We start from the raw sequence: 17,410 nt of genomic DNA on the forward strand, positions 1-17,410 counted from the left end.
TCCCAGGGGCCTACCTGAAAATTTTGGAGACTCAGATTTAAAAGCGGCCTTCCTCACATGGATTCAAGAATTATTTCCTGACTGCAAAATCAGTGCAGAAAATATAGAACGTATACACAGAGCCCTGAGAGCTAAACCTAAAAACGGGACCCCCCCCCACGAGATGTGATTGTCTGCTTTAACACATTCTTGGTGGGAAATGGTTTAATGCAACGTTTCAGAAAACTGGAAAAAATAGAACATGACAGAGAATCCCACAAGATGGCTTCTGCTCTGCGTGAGATCATTTTGTCTTGGTTTTTATGACTTGCTTTGTAACTTTACTATCATAGAATGTTCCTGGGAGGGGGGGAAGCAGTGATTTTGGTCATCCCCTATTGTTAATACTACTGAAAGAGTAGAATTTACTACTCTGTGGATACCACAATGGTTCCAACAGTAGGACAGAGTTTTCTTGTTGTAGGTGGGAGGGCAAGGGGGGAGGGGAAGTTTGGGGTTTGTTAGATATAATGTTTTCCATGCGCTCCTATAATGTACTAATCATCCTGGAGCAAGTATGGATCATTTAAAAATAATCACATGGAATGTTAATGGACTAGGGTCACCCATACAAAGGAGACAGGTTTGGAAGGAAAAGGGAGACCGGACTTGATTCTGATCCAGGAGACTCACCAGAGGAGGAGGGGGGCTACCATGAGTGCGTCTCCCCTCCCCTCCTCTGGGGGGCAGTGGTTTGCCTCTCAGGAAACATCTAAGGCTCGTGGGGCAACAACATGGGTTGCGGATAAATCAGAATTTAAACCTGAACAAACCCCTCCTAGTGATGCTGATGGATGTTACTTGTTTATCAGGGGCACATTTCAAGACCAATGGCTGATTATGGGTAATCTTTATGCACCAAACAACCAACAGGAAGAATTTTTGGAAAAAACATTGACGGAACTAGAAATTTTTTAAAAAGGTCAAACAATCCTGGGGGGAGATTTCAATTTAGTCCTAAATGCATATTTTGACAGAAATTGTTCAGGAAAAAAGGTCAATAGAGGTTCCCCATCAACAAAAACCCTTCTGTATAGAATTCTTTAAAAAATCAATTTATATGATATCCAGCGAATGGCAAACTCTGATTTAAGGGACTATACTCACTGTAGTAATTGCCATACAAACTACCCTAGATTCCAGGGTATTAGGCAACTGGGCATATAAGACAACACCCAACTTTTGCTGTTCAATTTTAGTGTTTTAGAGTTATAGTGTTTGAGTGCCGCCAGGGGCAGAGCGTGCACCCCTCCGCTGCCTCTGCCGTCGCAGCAGCGGCCGGAGGCGAGGCGTTTGGCAGGCAGGCAGGTGAGCGCCGCGCTAGGAAGGACTTTCCGCATCCCCTTCTGTGGGGAAGGAGGAGGAGCGACAGCAGAAGGGGCGCCTCTGCTCACCGGCTCCCTCTCCTCCTTCCCAATGTGTATACCCGGGGTATAAGATGACCCCTGACTTTTGGGGTGATTTTCCAGGGATAAAAAGCTGTTTTGAACGCCGGAACATACGGTACTCTAGAATTGATTATTTATTGACAGAGGAATGGATCCATCGGATCCACTTCTCAGAAATCAAAGCAGGAGAAGTCTCTGACCATGCTATGGAGACTTGATCCATGGCTACTACAAGATCAATTGATTCTCGAACAGTTGCAAAAAGAGATACCAGAATTTTTTAAGATCAATGATGCAGGATTATATAACCCAGCTTTAATTTGGGATACCTTCAAAGCAGTAATTAAAGGAACATTAATCAGTGAGAAGAGTAGAATCAAAAAAATAAAAAAGAAAATCAAATATTCATATCCAATTAGAAAAAGAAATAAAAGAATTAGAAGAAAAACATAAAATAACATGTGGTAACAGAGTGTATCGCAAATTAATTCAAAAAATGAAAGAATTAGGCATGTTAGAAATACCAAAAATAATAACATCCCTTCAATATTTAAATCTACAGTACTATGAATTTAATAATAAAAAACTCAGCAATCTTGGCAAACCAACTAAAGAAATGTAAGTTAAACAGAACATTCCACTCAATAAAAGCAGGCAAAGGTGAAATAACACATGATAAACTTTAAATTAACTAAGCCTTTCATGCATTCTATAAGAACTTATACACTTCTGAAACACCATCACTAAACACCATTCAGGAATTTTTGGCCACAGTTAACATTCCAAAATTAACAGAAGAGCATGCAACTTACTTAAATCAACCCTTTTCACTTGAAGGAAATATTAGCTAGTATAAAAAAGACAAAACCATTTAAGGCACCTGGACCAGACGGGTTTACTGGCTATTTTTATAAAACCTTTTCTGAACTTATGGCCCCATTCTTGCTGAAATTATTTACAGATATAAAGGATCATGGCTTGATACCTGGAACTTGGAGAAACACACACATCGTAGTGCTACCAAAACCAAATAAAGACTTGGAGTTAGTCGAATCCTATAGGCCTATCTCATTAATAAATGTTGATTTAAAATTACTTACAAACACAGGTTAGCGATGATTGTACAGAATTATATACAGTCATGCCTCGGGATAAATACACTTCAGGATAAGTATTTTCGGGTTACACTCCGTGGCGACCCGGAGATAATGGAGCGCGTTACTTCCCGGTTTCGCTGCTCGTGCATGTGCAGACGGTCAAAATAACATCACGCGCATGCGCGGAAGCAGCAAAGCGCTACCCGTTCAGACGCGCAGTTGTGTCTCATGTTCTGTTCAGGATGCGAACAGGGCTCCGGAACGGATCCCGTTCGCATCCCGAGGTACCACTGTACATTCAGATCAGACAGATTTTATTAGGCAAAGGTCAATAACTACCCCAATTAAGAGGATCCTCAATGCAATATACTGGGGATCAAACCAACTGGCACCAACAGCCATCCTTACATTGGATGCAATGAAGGCATTTGACCGTCTTGAACGGAATTTTCTTTTTGAAACCTTGCACGGTTTTGGCATGGGAGCCTCATTCACTGCACTGCTGACTACCTTGTATCAGGATTGTACCGCAAATATTTTGATAAATGGTATACATTCAGAGCCTATATTGATGGGCCGGGGTGCAAAGCAGGGCTGCCCATTGTCGCCCCTGCTTTTTGCCCTGGCCATGGAACCCTTGGCTCTAGCACTTAGGGGAGACCCTGAGGTGTCTGGAATACAAATTAATGGGCAGAGTCCTCTGGTGAACATGTTTGCAGATGACGTAGCCTTGATGCTGTCTCACCCTAGAACAAATCTCCCTGCAGTAATGAAAATACTTGGTGCTTACGGAAAGGTCTCTGGTTTTTGTGTTAACTATAGCTAATCAAGGGGATGCGGGTGGCGCTGTGGGTAAAACCTCAGCGCCTAGGACTTGCCGATCGCATGGTCGGCGGTTTGAATCCCCGCGGCAGGGTGAGCTCCCATCTTTCGGTCCCAGCTCCTGCTCACCTAGCAGTTCGAAAGCACCCCTAAGTGCAAGTTGATAAATAGGTACCGCTTTATAGCGGGAAGGTAAACGGCGTTTCCGTGTGCTGCGCTGGTGCTGGCTCGCCAGAGCAGCTTCGTCACGCTGGCCACGTGACCCGGAAGTGTCTGCGGACAGCGCTGGCTCCCGGCCTATAGAGTGAGATGAGCGCACAACCCCAGAGTCTGTCAAGGCTGGCCCATATGGGCAGGGGTACCTTTACCTTTACCTTTAAGGCTAATCAGAACTGCTATGCATTCATATGCCACCTGAAGTACAACTACAACTTCAGCACTCCACTGGAATAAAACTTTGTCAGAAATGTTTTTAATGTTTAGGAGTTATTATCCCCAGGAACCTTCAAAATTTGGAAAAGCTTAATTTTGGTCCAATGATCCGAGAGATTAGACAAAAATTGAAAACTTGGAGCAGGGGTTCGCAGTCATGGTTGGGCCGAATTGATCTCACAATCCAGATGGAATTAAGGATTTAACTAACCATCAAGGAGCTTTATTAGCAAACTTGGGTATCAGGAAAACTCTGGACACCAAAATAATATTTGGGTTCACAGTCTAATTGAACGAGAGCGGGGAGCAAAAAGGACTACTTGATGTTTTTCTAAAATGGTGAGCTAAGTTAACAGCAGAGGTGGAAATTAATAAGCTTGGCCCACAGGAATCTAGGCCACTGCCCAAAAGAACCCTCCTCCCAATGACATGATATTGCTGCTTCTTTTTTTACATGATTATTGTTTTCAACAACTTTGCTGTTAAAGAGAATCTCACATTGTGCACTAAAGGGCAGGTAGAATATGAATTGTTTCTCCAAGACCTCAAGCATGGAAACATTAAGATGCCAGAAGGCCTATAAGCCTGCTACTGATCTCATTTGTGATGTTAGTATTAAGCATACATGAGACATACTTCACTTTAATAGTGGAGGTGGACAAAATACAGCGTCAGGCGACATCTAAAAGTGACAGGGTGAACATCCTGACTCTCCTTAATTTGAACATTGCATGGAAGGAAGAGGATTGGAAACAGGACCTAAAAGAAATGAATGTAACATGGGAAATATAGACAATTTCACCCACTTCAGCTATAAAACACCATCACTCAAAATCAGGCCAGCACTCCATTGTCTGAAAGCACAATGCTCTGTGCATTCTTCTGCTGTAAAAAAGAGATAAGAACTATATTGTCTGAATGGTTAAACTTCTTACTACAATATTTTACTTTTGTATTATGACATCTCAAGCGATTTAAAAGTTGATACCAAGTTAATCCACTGCAGGTGAAGCAGTGGAAGTGCTGGGCTGTTATCTTGCCTCGGTAATGGACTGGATGAGAGCCAACAAACTTCACTTCATCCAGACAAGACTGAGGCACTGTTGGTGGGACCAGAAGGCTGGGAGGTGACCTGCTCTTGAGGGGGTTACACTCCTTCTGAAGGAGCAGGTACATAGCTTGGGAGTATTCCTGGATCCTCTGCTGTCACTTGAGGCGCAGGTGGCCACAGTGGTGCCGAGTGCCTGCCATCAGCTTCAGCTCATGGCCCAGCTGTGCCCCTATCTGGACAAGGATAGAGTTAGGAACAGGAAGAGAAGCAGCTTCACATCCTCTCTCATGGAGAAGAGTCTAGCAACAAAAAACTCTTTTTTATTATTTTTTATTTATTAATAAATGATACAGAAAATGAAAATGAAATAAACAAATACTGATACAAAATCGACCAAAAGAAAATACAAACATAAACCCTACAAACACACTTTCCTCTACCAAGACTTGACTTCCTTTGGTTCAAATTTGAATATTATTGCATTCTTTGGATAATACATCTTATAACCATTTCTAGTTTTTATTCTCGCTTATACTTAATCCATGCATATCAATATATTCTTTTTAGAGCAATGTTTTTCCATATAGTCCTCGAAACATTGCCATTCTGCCATTTTTTATTTGTCTAGAGCCTTATGGCTGCTTTTAGCTTGGCCAGTTCTATAAATCCATTTAATTTACATATCCAATCTTCTTTTGTGGGTATTGTCTCACCTTTCCATTTACTAGCAAGAACTATTCTGTAGGCTGCCGTAGCGTAAAGAAAAATTATTTTCATTTCCTGTTGGATGTCCTTCCCTAATACAGTAGACCTAATAAATACGCCTCTGCTTTGTTTTCTGTGGTGATTTGGAGCATCTTTTTCAACTCTTCATGTATAATACCCCAAAAATTCTTAATCTTTTCACATCTCCACTGAACATGAATCATTGTCCCTTCGACTTTATCACATTTCCAATACAGATTGGACTTTAATTTATAAATCTTTGCAAGTTTTGATGGTGTCAGATACCACCTAAAGAACATTTTCATAAAGTTCTCTTTAATGCTATAGCAGGCGGCAAATCTGGTATCCACTTGCCAAAGCCTCTCCCACTGTTCTAGGTAAATTGTATGGCCGATGTCCTGTGCCCATTTGACCACTACCTCCTTTACTACTTCATCTTTCAAGTTCCACTCTAGTAATAAGTCATAAATTTTACATTGCAATTTATTTATTTATTTTTAACAATACATAATATAATTTTAAATCTCATAATATAATTTTAAATCTTTCTCTTTTATCCATTAACAATTAGTATTGTATTACTCATAATCGGGATCATATTGAAGAGATAGAGCATTTTGGGGAGAACGTTCATTTTGATTATTGAAATTCTTCCCCAAAACGACAATTTTAATCTATTCCAAATCTTAAAATCTTTTTTAATTTCTCTCCAGTTTTTTTGCATTTGTTGTCAAAAAGGTTAATATTTTTCATTGTTATTTCAATTCCCAAATACTTCGCTTTTTTCACAATCCATCTTTTCCTGTAGAGTTTTTTGCTCCTGTTCACAAATATTTTTAACCATGAATAGCTTGGGAGTACTCTCTGGACAAGGATAGAGTTAGGAACAGGAACAGGAGCTTCACATCACTCTCATCAAACTGCTTACGTAGTTATGTTTGACTGCTATTTCCTTTCCCACAATTCCCACCTCGTTCTACAACATATAGCAAATTGTGTCACCCACTTATTTCATATGCAGAACTTGGAGTCTTGTGCCATGTAGCAGATCCTTTTTTATGCATAACTTACTTGTCTATTCAATTTCAGGAGATACGTGTTGACTGCTTGACTTGTTGCAGTTTTAGAAATTGTCCACACATCTGTGTGTCACTTGTCTCCAAAGGCATATCTGAGGGCTGTTTTCTCTTCTGCAGGGCAATGCTGGCTTTCCAGGAGCTGCTGGCCCAAAAGGTGAAATGGGGCCTTCTGGAATTCCAGGCCCTCAAGGTATGAAGGACGATATAATGGCCATCAGTAACTACATGGTCTTCTGATTTAGAGTGACAATAAAGAGGAAATAGATTTTCATTCTAACTCCCTTGGAAGGTGGTGGACTCTCCTTCACTGACAGTTTCTAATAAGAGGTTGGATGGCCATCTGTCATGGATGCAATGTAGTTGAGATTCCTGCATTGCAGGCAGTTGGACTAGATGAACCTTGAGGTCCCTTCCAACTCTACAGTTCTATGATTCCATGATTGTACTCAAGTAGAAAGTATAAAATAGTTCAAGTATTTGGTATGTAGGAAGTGTGGTTTAGAATTAGTAGATAAATAAGCAGAAGAGTTGCCTATACTGAAGTTTAATTTCTATCCAGGTCCAAAAGGTTCTTCAGGCGTTCCTGGACTCAAAGGAGAACAAGGTGACCAAGGGTTTCCCGGAGCTAAAGGTATGTCATAGCTTTGTCCATTTTATCTTCAGGTTTGATGTCAAGGACAGGCTGGTGTCTGAGGGGTGGGCAGAAGAGGTGGGGGGCATGAGAATGATCCAGGCCAGTGATTTGTGGGATTGTGTGCCACCCATGAAGCAGGGGGGAGTGTCTAGGCACTCGGAGATGGAGGAAGAGGGGGTGAGGGAAGAGTTGCAGGGAGGCGCAGTCCCAGAGAATTGGCCATTAGAGTTTTCCTTGTACCTTCCTCCACTATGTCCAAGAACGACATGAGTAATTGCTAGTTGCTTGCATAACCTGTGTCAGATGAGAGTGTTTAAGTAACCTGGAAGGGGTGTGGTTGCGCTGTTGCTCCAACTGTCCATGTTGCAGCCTAGCTAGCTAATTAGCAGGAGTGGTGCTTATATCCCTTGTACCTTGGGAGCTGACATAATGGAGTGCTTTGTCAACATAGAGCTAAACTTCCAAAGGTGTGTCTTCATTAGGACTGGGTATGCTCAGCACGTTTGATTATTTTGACGTCAAGGAGCAGTTTTTTTTAAAAAAAATGAAATCAGCAGAATCTCAAATATATAACATGATCCTAAGGGGCCTCTCCAATTAGCATCTTTGTTTGTAATCCCCTCAACATATAATATTGACATAATGTAATTTGCTGAGTGGACATTATTTACTCTTTATCTTTGACAGGTTTTCCAGGCCCACCAGGTCCTCCAGGCCCCTTCCGGCTCTTGAAAGGTGAACCAGGTGAACCTGGCCCTGTAGGCCCAGTAGGCCCTAAGGGATTTCCTGGTCCTCCAGGCCCAAAAGGCCAACAAGGTGAGAGGCTTTTTAGTTCTTCTAGAATTCATAGGTTTGCGAGGCCAAATCAGGTGAGTCACAGCAAAGCTGTCACCACCATGTTGGAAATCAGTTTAGGTTGTCCAGAACAGTGAGACACATGGTGCCTGGGCTCAGATGCATTCTTCCAATGATGCATTTTGTCCAGTTCCATGAGGGCCTCAATGTGGCTGGAGAAAGGCACAAGCCTTTTTCAGTAAGATACATATTTCTGGTTAACCTATTGCCCCACTTTCTACAGAGGAAGGACAGTCTTTATCACTTTCAAGGGGAATTTCTATGGCTTTCTGCACTTGTACCAGAATGGAACTATTCTAGGGACAGATGCTGAGATTTCATTTGCAGCAGAGAAGCTCAGTTGCTCCCTGGTAGGCTGCTGGCATGGCAATTAAAGAAGAAACAATGTGAAAAAACGATTAATAAATTGATTGTGAATGGAGAAATAATTGAGGAACCAAAAAAGATAAGTAACAGCTTCCTGGCATATTTCAGGGAACTCTACAAAGAAAATCAAGAAAAAAATGACAAGTTCTTAAACCAAAATAAACTCTGGAAGATTTCAAAAGAGGAAGCGGCTCCAATCAGCATGATAGAAATCCAGCAGGCAATGGAAAAGATGAAAGTAGGTCCAGGTCCAGAAAGATTGCCAGCCAAATATTATAAAAAAGTAGAAGAATTATTGTCATTACCATTTAAAGATAACATCTTTAAGATGTAAATAACATCTTAAATACAGGAAAGCTGCCAGAATCATGGGAGGAAGCCTACCCTGATTCCAAAGGGAACAGGGCCATCAGCTGTTAAAAATTACAGACACATCTCATTACTTAACAATGATTATAAAATCTTAGCAGACATTTTAGTGAGTAGACTGACATGGACACGGAAGAATTATATCAGATATCTGGGAATTCTTTTCACTGAGACACTATCATGGAAAGGGGCACATCGAGGCTATGAAACTCAAAGTGCAGAAAACTTGTGGGGCATTAATGAAATTCTATTGTATGGCAGAACAAATTCCTCAGGAAAGTGCTCTCGCTCCCCAACGGGACTCCAGCTGCTCTTCTTCACGTCAGCATTGAAGCTGATGTGACAACAATACAGTCTAGAATTGATTACCTGTGCTTAAATTATGTGAAAAGACTTCAATTTCTTTTGGAGGAGAGATTCCCCGCTATGTCACACACAGAACAGAAACAGAACCAATGTTGGAAGGATGGTATCCAACGCCTCTTGTCCCAATCAATTACAAGATTTTCAGGTGACTCAAGAGGCACTTAAGAGATTGTCTCTTTAGGTCCTATGCAGAAAGGGATCTAACCATGATGGCTTCTACCAAGAGCTCACCATGGTTCCCCCTTATTAAAACGGAGCATACCCAGGCCTGTTACCTGTCAAAGCTCCCACTTGCCGTGCTTAGAATCGCTTTCACAGAATTACGATTCCAACTGATGCCCTCGGCGGTGTTGGATGGACGCTACGGCAAAGTACATTATGAAGAGAGACTTTGTCTCTGTAGGCAACCCTGTGTGGAGGACCTGTGCCACTATTTATTGCAGTGCCCGTTATATATATACCCAAGAGACCGATTCATAAAACCCTTGTTTCCGAATGGAACTCATTTGAATAGGGGGGAAAGGGTGAAATGGCTGCTGAGCGATGCTGATGACTTTGTAACTTATAAAGTAGCACTCTATGCGTTGGCAGCTAAGAAGATCAGGAGGAAAGAACTAGATAAAATAATGGTCATCTGCAAAGGGGATTCGGATATTTAATTTGGCATATTTTACTAGAGAATTCAACTATTCTATTTTATGCAACAAATAATCTTAGTAGTTGTGACCATGGTTTATATCGTATGTGTGGTGCCTGATTATTTTTATGGTTATTGCTGTTTTTGCTTTTGTTGTTATTTTTCTGAATGATGCCATGGCCTATGGCTAGCACAATAAAAGTCTATGATGATGATGATGATATTAATAACAACAGAAAACCCAAGAGAAAGTGTGCCAACAGTTTAGAGAAGATAAACAAATTTGGGTCAGTCACAGGCTTAAAATTAAATAAAGATAAAACCAAAATGTTAGTTAAAAACATTTTTAACTAAAAGAGAATTACAACAGTTTATAGGCCTTATGATCACCAAGAAAATCACGCATTTAGGCATATGGATAACAGTTAAAATATAAATTTGTACAAAGATAATTACATACCAATCTGGAAAGAGATAAAAGGAAATTTGGAAATACAGTGGTACCTCGGGTTAAGTACTTAATTCATTCCAGAGCTCCATTCTTAACCTGAAACTGTTCTTAACCTGAACTTTAGCTAATGGGGCCTCCTGCTGCTGCCGTGCCACTGGAACCCGATTTCTGTTCTTATCCTGAAGCAAAGTTCTTAACCTGAAGCAAAAATTCAAAAATGATTGGAATATATTTAAACAGTATGGAGAGATATTTTTTTTGACTGGTTTAGAATAACTCCTGTAAGGAAAAATACTAAAATACAGTGGAAAAATTAGATTACCAAATATATAGATGCGTTATGAGTGGCATTCAACTAAGTAAAATAAAGGACTCAAGTAAGAAGGGTGTAAATGGAGTACAAATGAATCAGATGAAGTACACATTTTATTTTCTTACGTTTTAGAATCACATGTTTAGTTACAGGAAAATTTACAAAGAAGTTACAAAGTGATTTCATGAATGTTTGTCTTTTAAAGAAATCAGTAAAGATGATTGCAAAAAGAGAGAAAGAGAGAGAAGCTCATTTGCTCAATAGTTGCCAGTGGTGGGGCCCCAGGAAGTGATGGTGGAAGTTTGGTAGCTGCAGCAGATGAAAGTTGGAGGGAGTGGGGATTCTACAGCTTTCTTATCCCACACTCTACAACCTGAAATAGGGCTGGGCCAGGGAAAAATAGGCATTTACTGGGCGGAGAAGGGCTTCCATTTAGGGGTCTTTGTACAGTTGCCATGTCTCTGCTTCCATTTCCCTTTTCCTACATCCCAGTTCAGTGTTGCCTCCTTCCATCTCACACCACATGCCCACTCTAGCCAGCCCCACAATGGTGAATGGCACTGTGGTCTAAACCACTGAGCCTCTTGTACCTGCTGATCGGTATGTCAGCAGTTCAAATCCACACAACGGGGACCTAGCCGTTCGAAAGCACACCAGTGCAAGTAGATAAATAGGTACCGCTGCATCGGGGCAGGTAAACAGCACTTGAAGCGGTTTAGTCCTTCTGGCCACAACCCAGAAAGCTGTCTGTGGACAAACGCTGGCTCCCTTGGCCTGAAGCTAGATGAGTGCTACACTCCACACCTTTGACCATCCAGGGGTCCTTTACCTTTTTAGTACCAAAAAGTATATAAAGAAGTGAAAATAGGATGTGGGTGAAAACAGGCCCATGGTGGGTAGGGGAGATAAGTATCCACTCCACTGGCTGGATCCAGATCCCACTACTGATGTAGTGATTCCCTGCACACCCTTGGAAGCCGCTCCCCAGGTGTTTAGAATACTGATTTGCCCATTGTACATCTTATTTCAAATGATTTGTTGTTGTTTAGTCATTTAGTCGTGTCCGACTCTTCGTGACCCCATGATCCAGAGCTCGCCAGGCACTCCTGTCTTCCACTGCCTCCCGCAGTTTGGTCAAACTCATGCTGGTAGCTTTGAGAACACTGTCCAACCATCTCGTCCTCTGTCATCCCCTTCTCCTTGCGCCCTCCATCTTTCCCAACATCAGGGTCTTTTCCAGGGAGTCGTCTCATGAGGTGGCCAAAGTCTTGAAGCCTCAGTTTCAGGATCTGTCCTTCCAAGTGAGCACTCAGGGCTGATTTCCTTAAGGTTTGATCTTCTTGCAGTCCATGGGACTCTCAAGAGTCTCCTCCAGCACCATAATTCCAAAGCATCAATTCTTCGGCGATCAGCCTCCTTTATGGCCCAGCTCTCACTTCCATACATCACTACTGGGAATTTCGAATGATAGTGACTCCATAAATCCACTGTAATGACACATCCTTATTTCAACAGGTGTAACGGGACCTGTGGGTGTGACTGGTCTCCCAGGCACTCCGGGATTTGATGGAATGCCAGGTCAGAAAGGAGAAACTGGTCCTGCTGGTCCTCCAGGCAAGTCCAATCTTCTTCCATTGCTAATAATAATAATAATTAATAATAATTTTGTTATTTATACCCCACCCATCTTTCTGGGTTGCTATGTTCTGTATGTAGTCCAGTGCCAAGTCCTAAGGAGTTTAATAGAGGCTTCAGTAAGTCAAGAGCAATTCTTGATTTATTATTTAAAGGCACATTATTCAGAAGTGAGTCCCAGTGGTACTTATTCCCAGGTAAGTGTGTTTAGATTTACTGCTGTGTAACACAAACAATGCCAATCCATGTATGTTTACTTTTAAATGTGTCCCATTGTTTCCATGCTCAGCCATGGCTTGGCTCTGTGTGAGGTGCAAACAAATTCACTGTCAATGAACTATCTTAGATATACAATTTTTATCTTGCAGGTCCTAGAGGCTTTCCTGGCCCACCTGGTCCTGAAGGCATGCCAGGGTCGATGGGTCCACCAGGGAGTCCCTCTGTAGCTCACGGTTTCCTTGTGACCAGGCACAGCCAAAGCACAGAGGAGCCAACATGCCCATCTGGAACAAGACTGATGTTCCACGGGTATTCTTTGCTTTATGTACAAGGAAACGAACGGGCCCATGGTCAGGACTTGGGTAAGAGAGCACAAAACAAATTGAGTCAATTGAGCATATTACATTAGAGAAAGATACCTTTGTCGCAATTGCCTTCCCTAAATCAAGTAAAATTGTAGCGGACAATTTAGTTTTGTCAACTGCTGCAGCATCTAAAAGGTGCCATTAAGCTCCTTTCTGCCTCAAAAAGCCAGTCTTGATAAATGGGATCCTGGACTGTTTGGGGAAGTCTTAACCTGTCACTTGAACCTGCATTCTTCCTGTACTTGTTCATCCCCCACTGCACTGCGTAGATTCACAGATTGTAACATTTTAATTCATTATTTTAAAGAATAACTTGGAAAATGTGGACACCTAAAATTATTTTCGTTTCTTTAACCAAAATTAAAACTTCATAATAATTGTAAATCTATTGGACAGCTGAAGACATTTTCATGTGGCTCTGAAGGGCATTTTGCCACTTGCTGGAGTGAACAGGCAGGGTCCACCTGTGAACAGCCACCTTAAGCCCAGACCTCACAAGCAGAGCAGCTGTGCCCAGTTGTTTGATGCTTCAAAAGCCCAAGCATTTTTTCATCAGTTTTTAGGAATGGCATTTTAGCCCACAATCCCCAACCTTCCCTCTTCTCCACCTGTGTGCTGTTCTGCGGGTTCTCCCTGCAATTTCAGAGTGACATGGAGAGGAAGATCCATGTCTATGCAGAAATCCTTGCGCAGTCCTTATAGGGCTCATTAGCTGAATCCTGAACATAGTTCTCTAGCCTTGTATAAATTGCTTTGGTGTCATAGAAAACCATTTTTTGTAGAAAAATCAGTCGTTTATTTTTGCTATTTCAGGCACAGCTGGGAGCTGTCTACGTAAATTCAGCACAATGCCTTTCCTGTTCTGCAACATTAACAGTGTATGCAATTTTGCCTCAAGGAATGATTATTCTTACTGGTTATCTACCCCTGAGCCAATGCCAATGAGTATGGCTCCTATTACAGGAGACAACATCAGGCCTTTCATCAGTCGGTAAGCATTGAGAAATTTTATATTTACAAATTCCTGTATGAAGATTTTGCATTTCTCCAGACATTGCAACACAATTTGAGAAATGTATTCTAGAGCAGTTGAAAGGAGCTCCCTCGCTATCAAGATGTTCAGGCTGAGGATATGTGGATGGCAGGTGGATTGTTGCTCAAAGAGGGATAGAAAAATCAGGGCAAGACAGGTGGAGCAGAGTAGAGTTGCCAGCCAGGAATCCTATCATAGCCTTGCAACCCTGAGGGGGAACTTTCTTCCTCCAGTCCACTGGTGGAGCACACTATATTTTCCCCAGTATGCTCAGCGCAGTAGGATGAAAGGACACGGGCAGCTTCTCTCCGCAACCCCTCCCCCACCCTATGTGAGCTTCTGGCTAACTCAGGTATCAGAGGCACCTCTTCATGGTGTCAGTGAAGTTAACTCTTTATTCAAAGAGACACCTCCGTGAGGCAGTTGTGAGGACTGAAGGTCCCCATCTTCCCACAGTTGCCTAAGTCTCCTCTTCCCCTGAGTCCTTCCCAAGCAATCTGAGACTTCGTTGACACTCCTGTTTCTGCTCTGCCCTCTTCATACCTCTTCTGGTCCTGGGAGATGAGCTGGTCACAGCAGGAGGGGGAGACCCCCTTGCAGCATGCCTGCCATCCCTGTTTCTTGCCCCCCTTCCTCTCCAGCCTCTGCTTCTGCTTCTGCTTCTGAGTCTGGACTTGTTGTTGTTGTTGTTCTTATTTATAACCCACCCATCTGGCTGGGTTTCCCCAACCACTCTCAGCGGCTTTCAACAAAAAATTAAAAATACAATAAAACATCAAACATTAAAAACTTCCCTAAACAGGGATGCCTTCAGGTGTCTTCTAAAAGTCAGATAGTTGTTTATTTCCTTGACATCTGATGGGAGGGAGTTCCACAGGGTGGGTGCCATTATTGAGAAGGCCCTCTGCCTGGTTACCTGTAACTTCTCACAGTGAGGGAGCTGCCAGAAAGCCCTGGGAGCTGGACCTCAGTGTCCAGGCTGAACGATGGAGGTGGAGACACTCCTTCAGGTTTACTGGTCTGAGGCCGTTTAGGGCTTTCAAGGGCTTTCAACACTTTGAATTGTGCTCAGAAATGTACTGGGAGCCAATGTAAGTATTTCAGGACCGGTGGTCTCGGCGGCCACCCCCAGTCACCAGTCTAGCTGCCGCATTCTGAATTAGTTGTAGTTTCTGGGTCACCTTCAACGGTAGCCCCACGTAGAGCCCCACGCAGAGCATGCAGCACTCTAGCGAGATAGTCTGCAGGCAGGTAGGGCCTGCGTACCAGATGGAGCTGGTAGACAGCTGCCCTGGATACAGAATTGACCTGCACCTCCATGGACAGCTGTGAGTCCAAAATGACTCCCAGACTGCACACCTGGTCCTTCAGGGGCACAGTTACCCCATTCAGGACCAGGGAGTCCATATCATAAAGTGTTGGCAATATAGTTAGTATTATTTAATATACACAATAATATATATAATTAAATGCACTGTTCATAGATTTAATACATTTATTTATTAAACAAATTCAGTACACAAACAGATGTATGCACACCAATGCATACACCACCACCAATGGAGCTGGAAAATAGGAAAGAAAACGGAAGGTTGCAACATATGAAACTTTTTAGTTTATAAAAAAGGCAAATTAAGAGAAGATACAGTAGAGGTGTATCAGCTAATACAAGATTGTCAAGAGAAAGTGGATAGAAATTCGCTCTCTCACAGCAAACACTGTGTTGCCTTCATGTCCTGCTTGTAAGTGCATATCCACCCTCCCTCACCCCAATTAGGGACCAAGATGACATTTGAGGGAGGCAACATATGTGCCTAATGAACGAATTGGGTGGGGGGGGGGTAGATGTGTGAGTGCACCAAAGCCATGAAGGAAAGCAGGAGAGGAGAGGAAGAGAAGAGACTCACATCATGGGCTAAAGACTTGTGCAGAACCCCCTCCTCTCATGCCCCCTGCTCTGGGTAAATGCCTTGGTGGCCCCTCCCAAATGTAACTCCACCCTGCCCATTTCTCCCCAAACACAACATGATGGGGGTGGAGGTAAAGTCAGAAGAAAGAGGTGAAGTCAGAGGAAAGAAAGAATGTCACATGAACAACACCCCTCCCCCTTTAAAATCCAAAACCAAAAACCGATCCAAGGGACAAGATAGTAGGGCAAGAAATAGGGAAATTTAAACTCGACTTGCCCCCTCATGGCCCCCTCATCCCAGCTGGATGTGCTCAAGGGGGGTGAGGAATGCCACCCTCTGCCTCTCCATCAGAGGCATCTGCCTGAAGAAGCATCCCTCAGGAGGAGGTCAAGGCCACCACCCTGAGCCTCGCCCCACCAGTGGTGGAGATGAAGGTGGTGTTGAAGACATCCTCACTGAAGCGGAAGTGCAAGCAGGTCTTGCCCATGCTAGAGTCATTGGTGAACAGAAGTTTCGCCATCTTTGATCTGACTGGCACTTGGGAGCTGGAGGGGAGGGGGAATTAGCAGGAGGGAGGGTCATCACCCATGGGCCACATGCTGGACCATCCTGCCCTAAACAATACACCAACTCAATAGTTTGTTCTGCTGCCTCAGCCTTTGTAGCTGGAGTCAGTTAAAGCCCTGTACTCCCAGGCAGGGAGCTGTTGTGATGAATAATGCAGTAAAAGGGAGGACTGGAGGGTATTCAATCTATATGTATTTTTTCAACTTTGCATTATACTTTTCTCAGGTGTGCTGTATGTGAAGCTTCTGCAATGGTGATGGCAGTTCACAGTCAAACAATTCAAATTCCACCATGTCCAGAAGGATGGAGATCACTGTGGATAGGCTACTCCTTTGTGATGGTAAGTGCTCCAAGTTCTACCTGAATGCATTTAATTCTATTTCTACTAGTCCATGTTCAATTCATTTTCACACAATCTAAAAAGAACCCATTCTTTTTAAGACATATGAGCAAGTTACCTTTTAAAGTTCTATTTTTGCTTGTCTAGCTGTCCAGATTTCTTCAGGGTGACCCTGGTGACCATGCTAGTTGCCATTTCTTAGGGAATAAATTGAATGGACTCTGATTTTATGAGTTTCTCCACACTTCTGCCTGGTTACCCTGCCACAACAATGCTTGGAATTTAAGATCTGGGGCAAGATGTGTAGTGAAACTAAACTGGGTTTCAGAATTTAACTTAGAAGGCAACAACAATTGTGCCTATCCCCATTAAGTGCTGTATTGTTGCGGATGCCACTGCATTGATTGTGACAACACAAAGAGTAAAGCAGCTAACCAACAAACTCAAACTTGCACAGGGACAAACAAAGGAGGACGCCTTCACCCTGGTGTAGCCTTTATCACACATGTGCCACAACAAGACAATGTCCTAACCACCCCTACCCCCGCAAACAGCAGACAAATCAATAGAGTTGATCCAACAACACCCTCCCCCCCACACACATTAACTTTATGACAATATTTAAAAAATGCAAATATATAAAGCCCTTGAAATGCATGAAATGTAGGACAGAACAAATAACTAAGAGGATATGGATCAATTCCAGTCTGGGTGCA

The 17,410-nt window shown here is 42.7% G+C and overlaps 1 protein-coding gene across 3 annotated transcripts in view; it reads left to right on the forward strand.

The window, feature by feature from the left end:
* Window positions 1-17,410, forward strand: part of COL4A1 (collagen type IV alpha 1 chain) — a 149,749-nt gene that overhangs the window by 128,712 nt on the left and 3,627 nt on the right. For all 3 annotated transcript variants that reach the window (XM_081905937.1, XM_081905936.1, XM_081905935.1), the window contains exons 44-50: window positions 6,752-6,824; window positions 7,194-7,265; window positions 7,956-8,084; window positions 12,141-12,239; window positions 12,629-12,841; window positions 13,658-13,835; window positions 16,580-16,694. In XM_081905937.1, coding sequence (XP_081762063.1) covers window positions 6,752-6,824; window positions 7,194-7,265; window positions 7,956-8,084; window positions 12,141-12,239; window positions 12,629-12,841; window positions 13,658-13,835; window positions 16,580-16,694 — 879 coding nt within the window. The remainder of the gene's footprint in view (window positions 1-6,751; window positions 6,825-7,193; window positions 7,266-7,955; window positions 8,085-12,140; window positions 12,240-12,628; window positions 12,842-13,657; window positions 13,836-16,579; window positions 16,695-17,410) is intronic.

Source organism: Podarcis melisellensis, assembly GCF_964234715.1.
Source record: "Podarcis melisellensis genome assembly, chromosome: 3".
Classification (NCBI taxonomy): Eukaryota; Metazoa; Chordata; class Lepidosauria; order Squamata; family Lacertidae; genus Podarcis; species Podarcis melisellensis.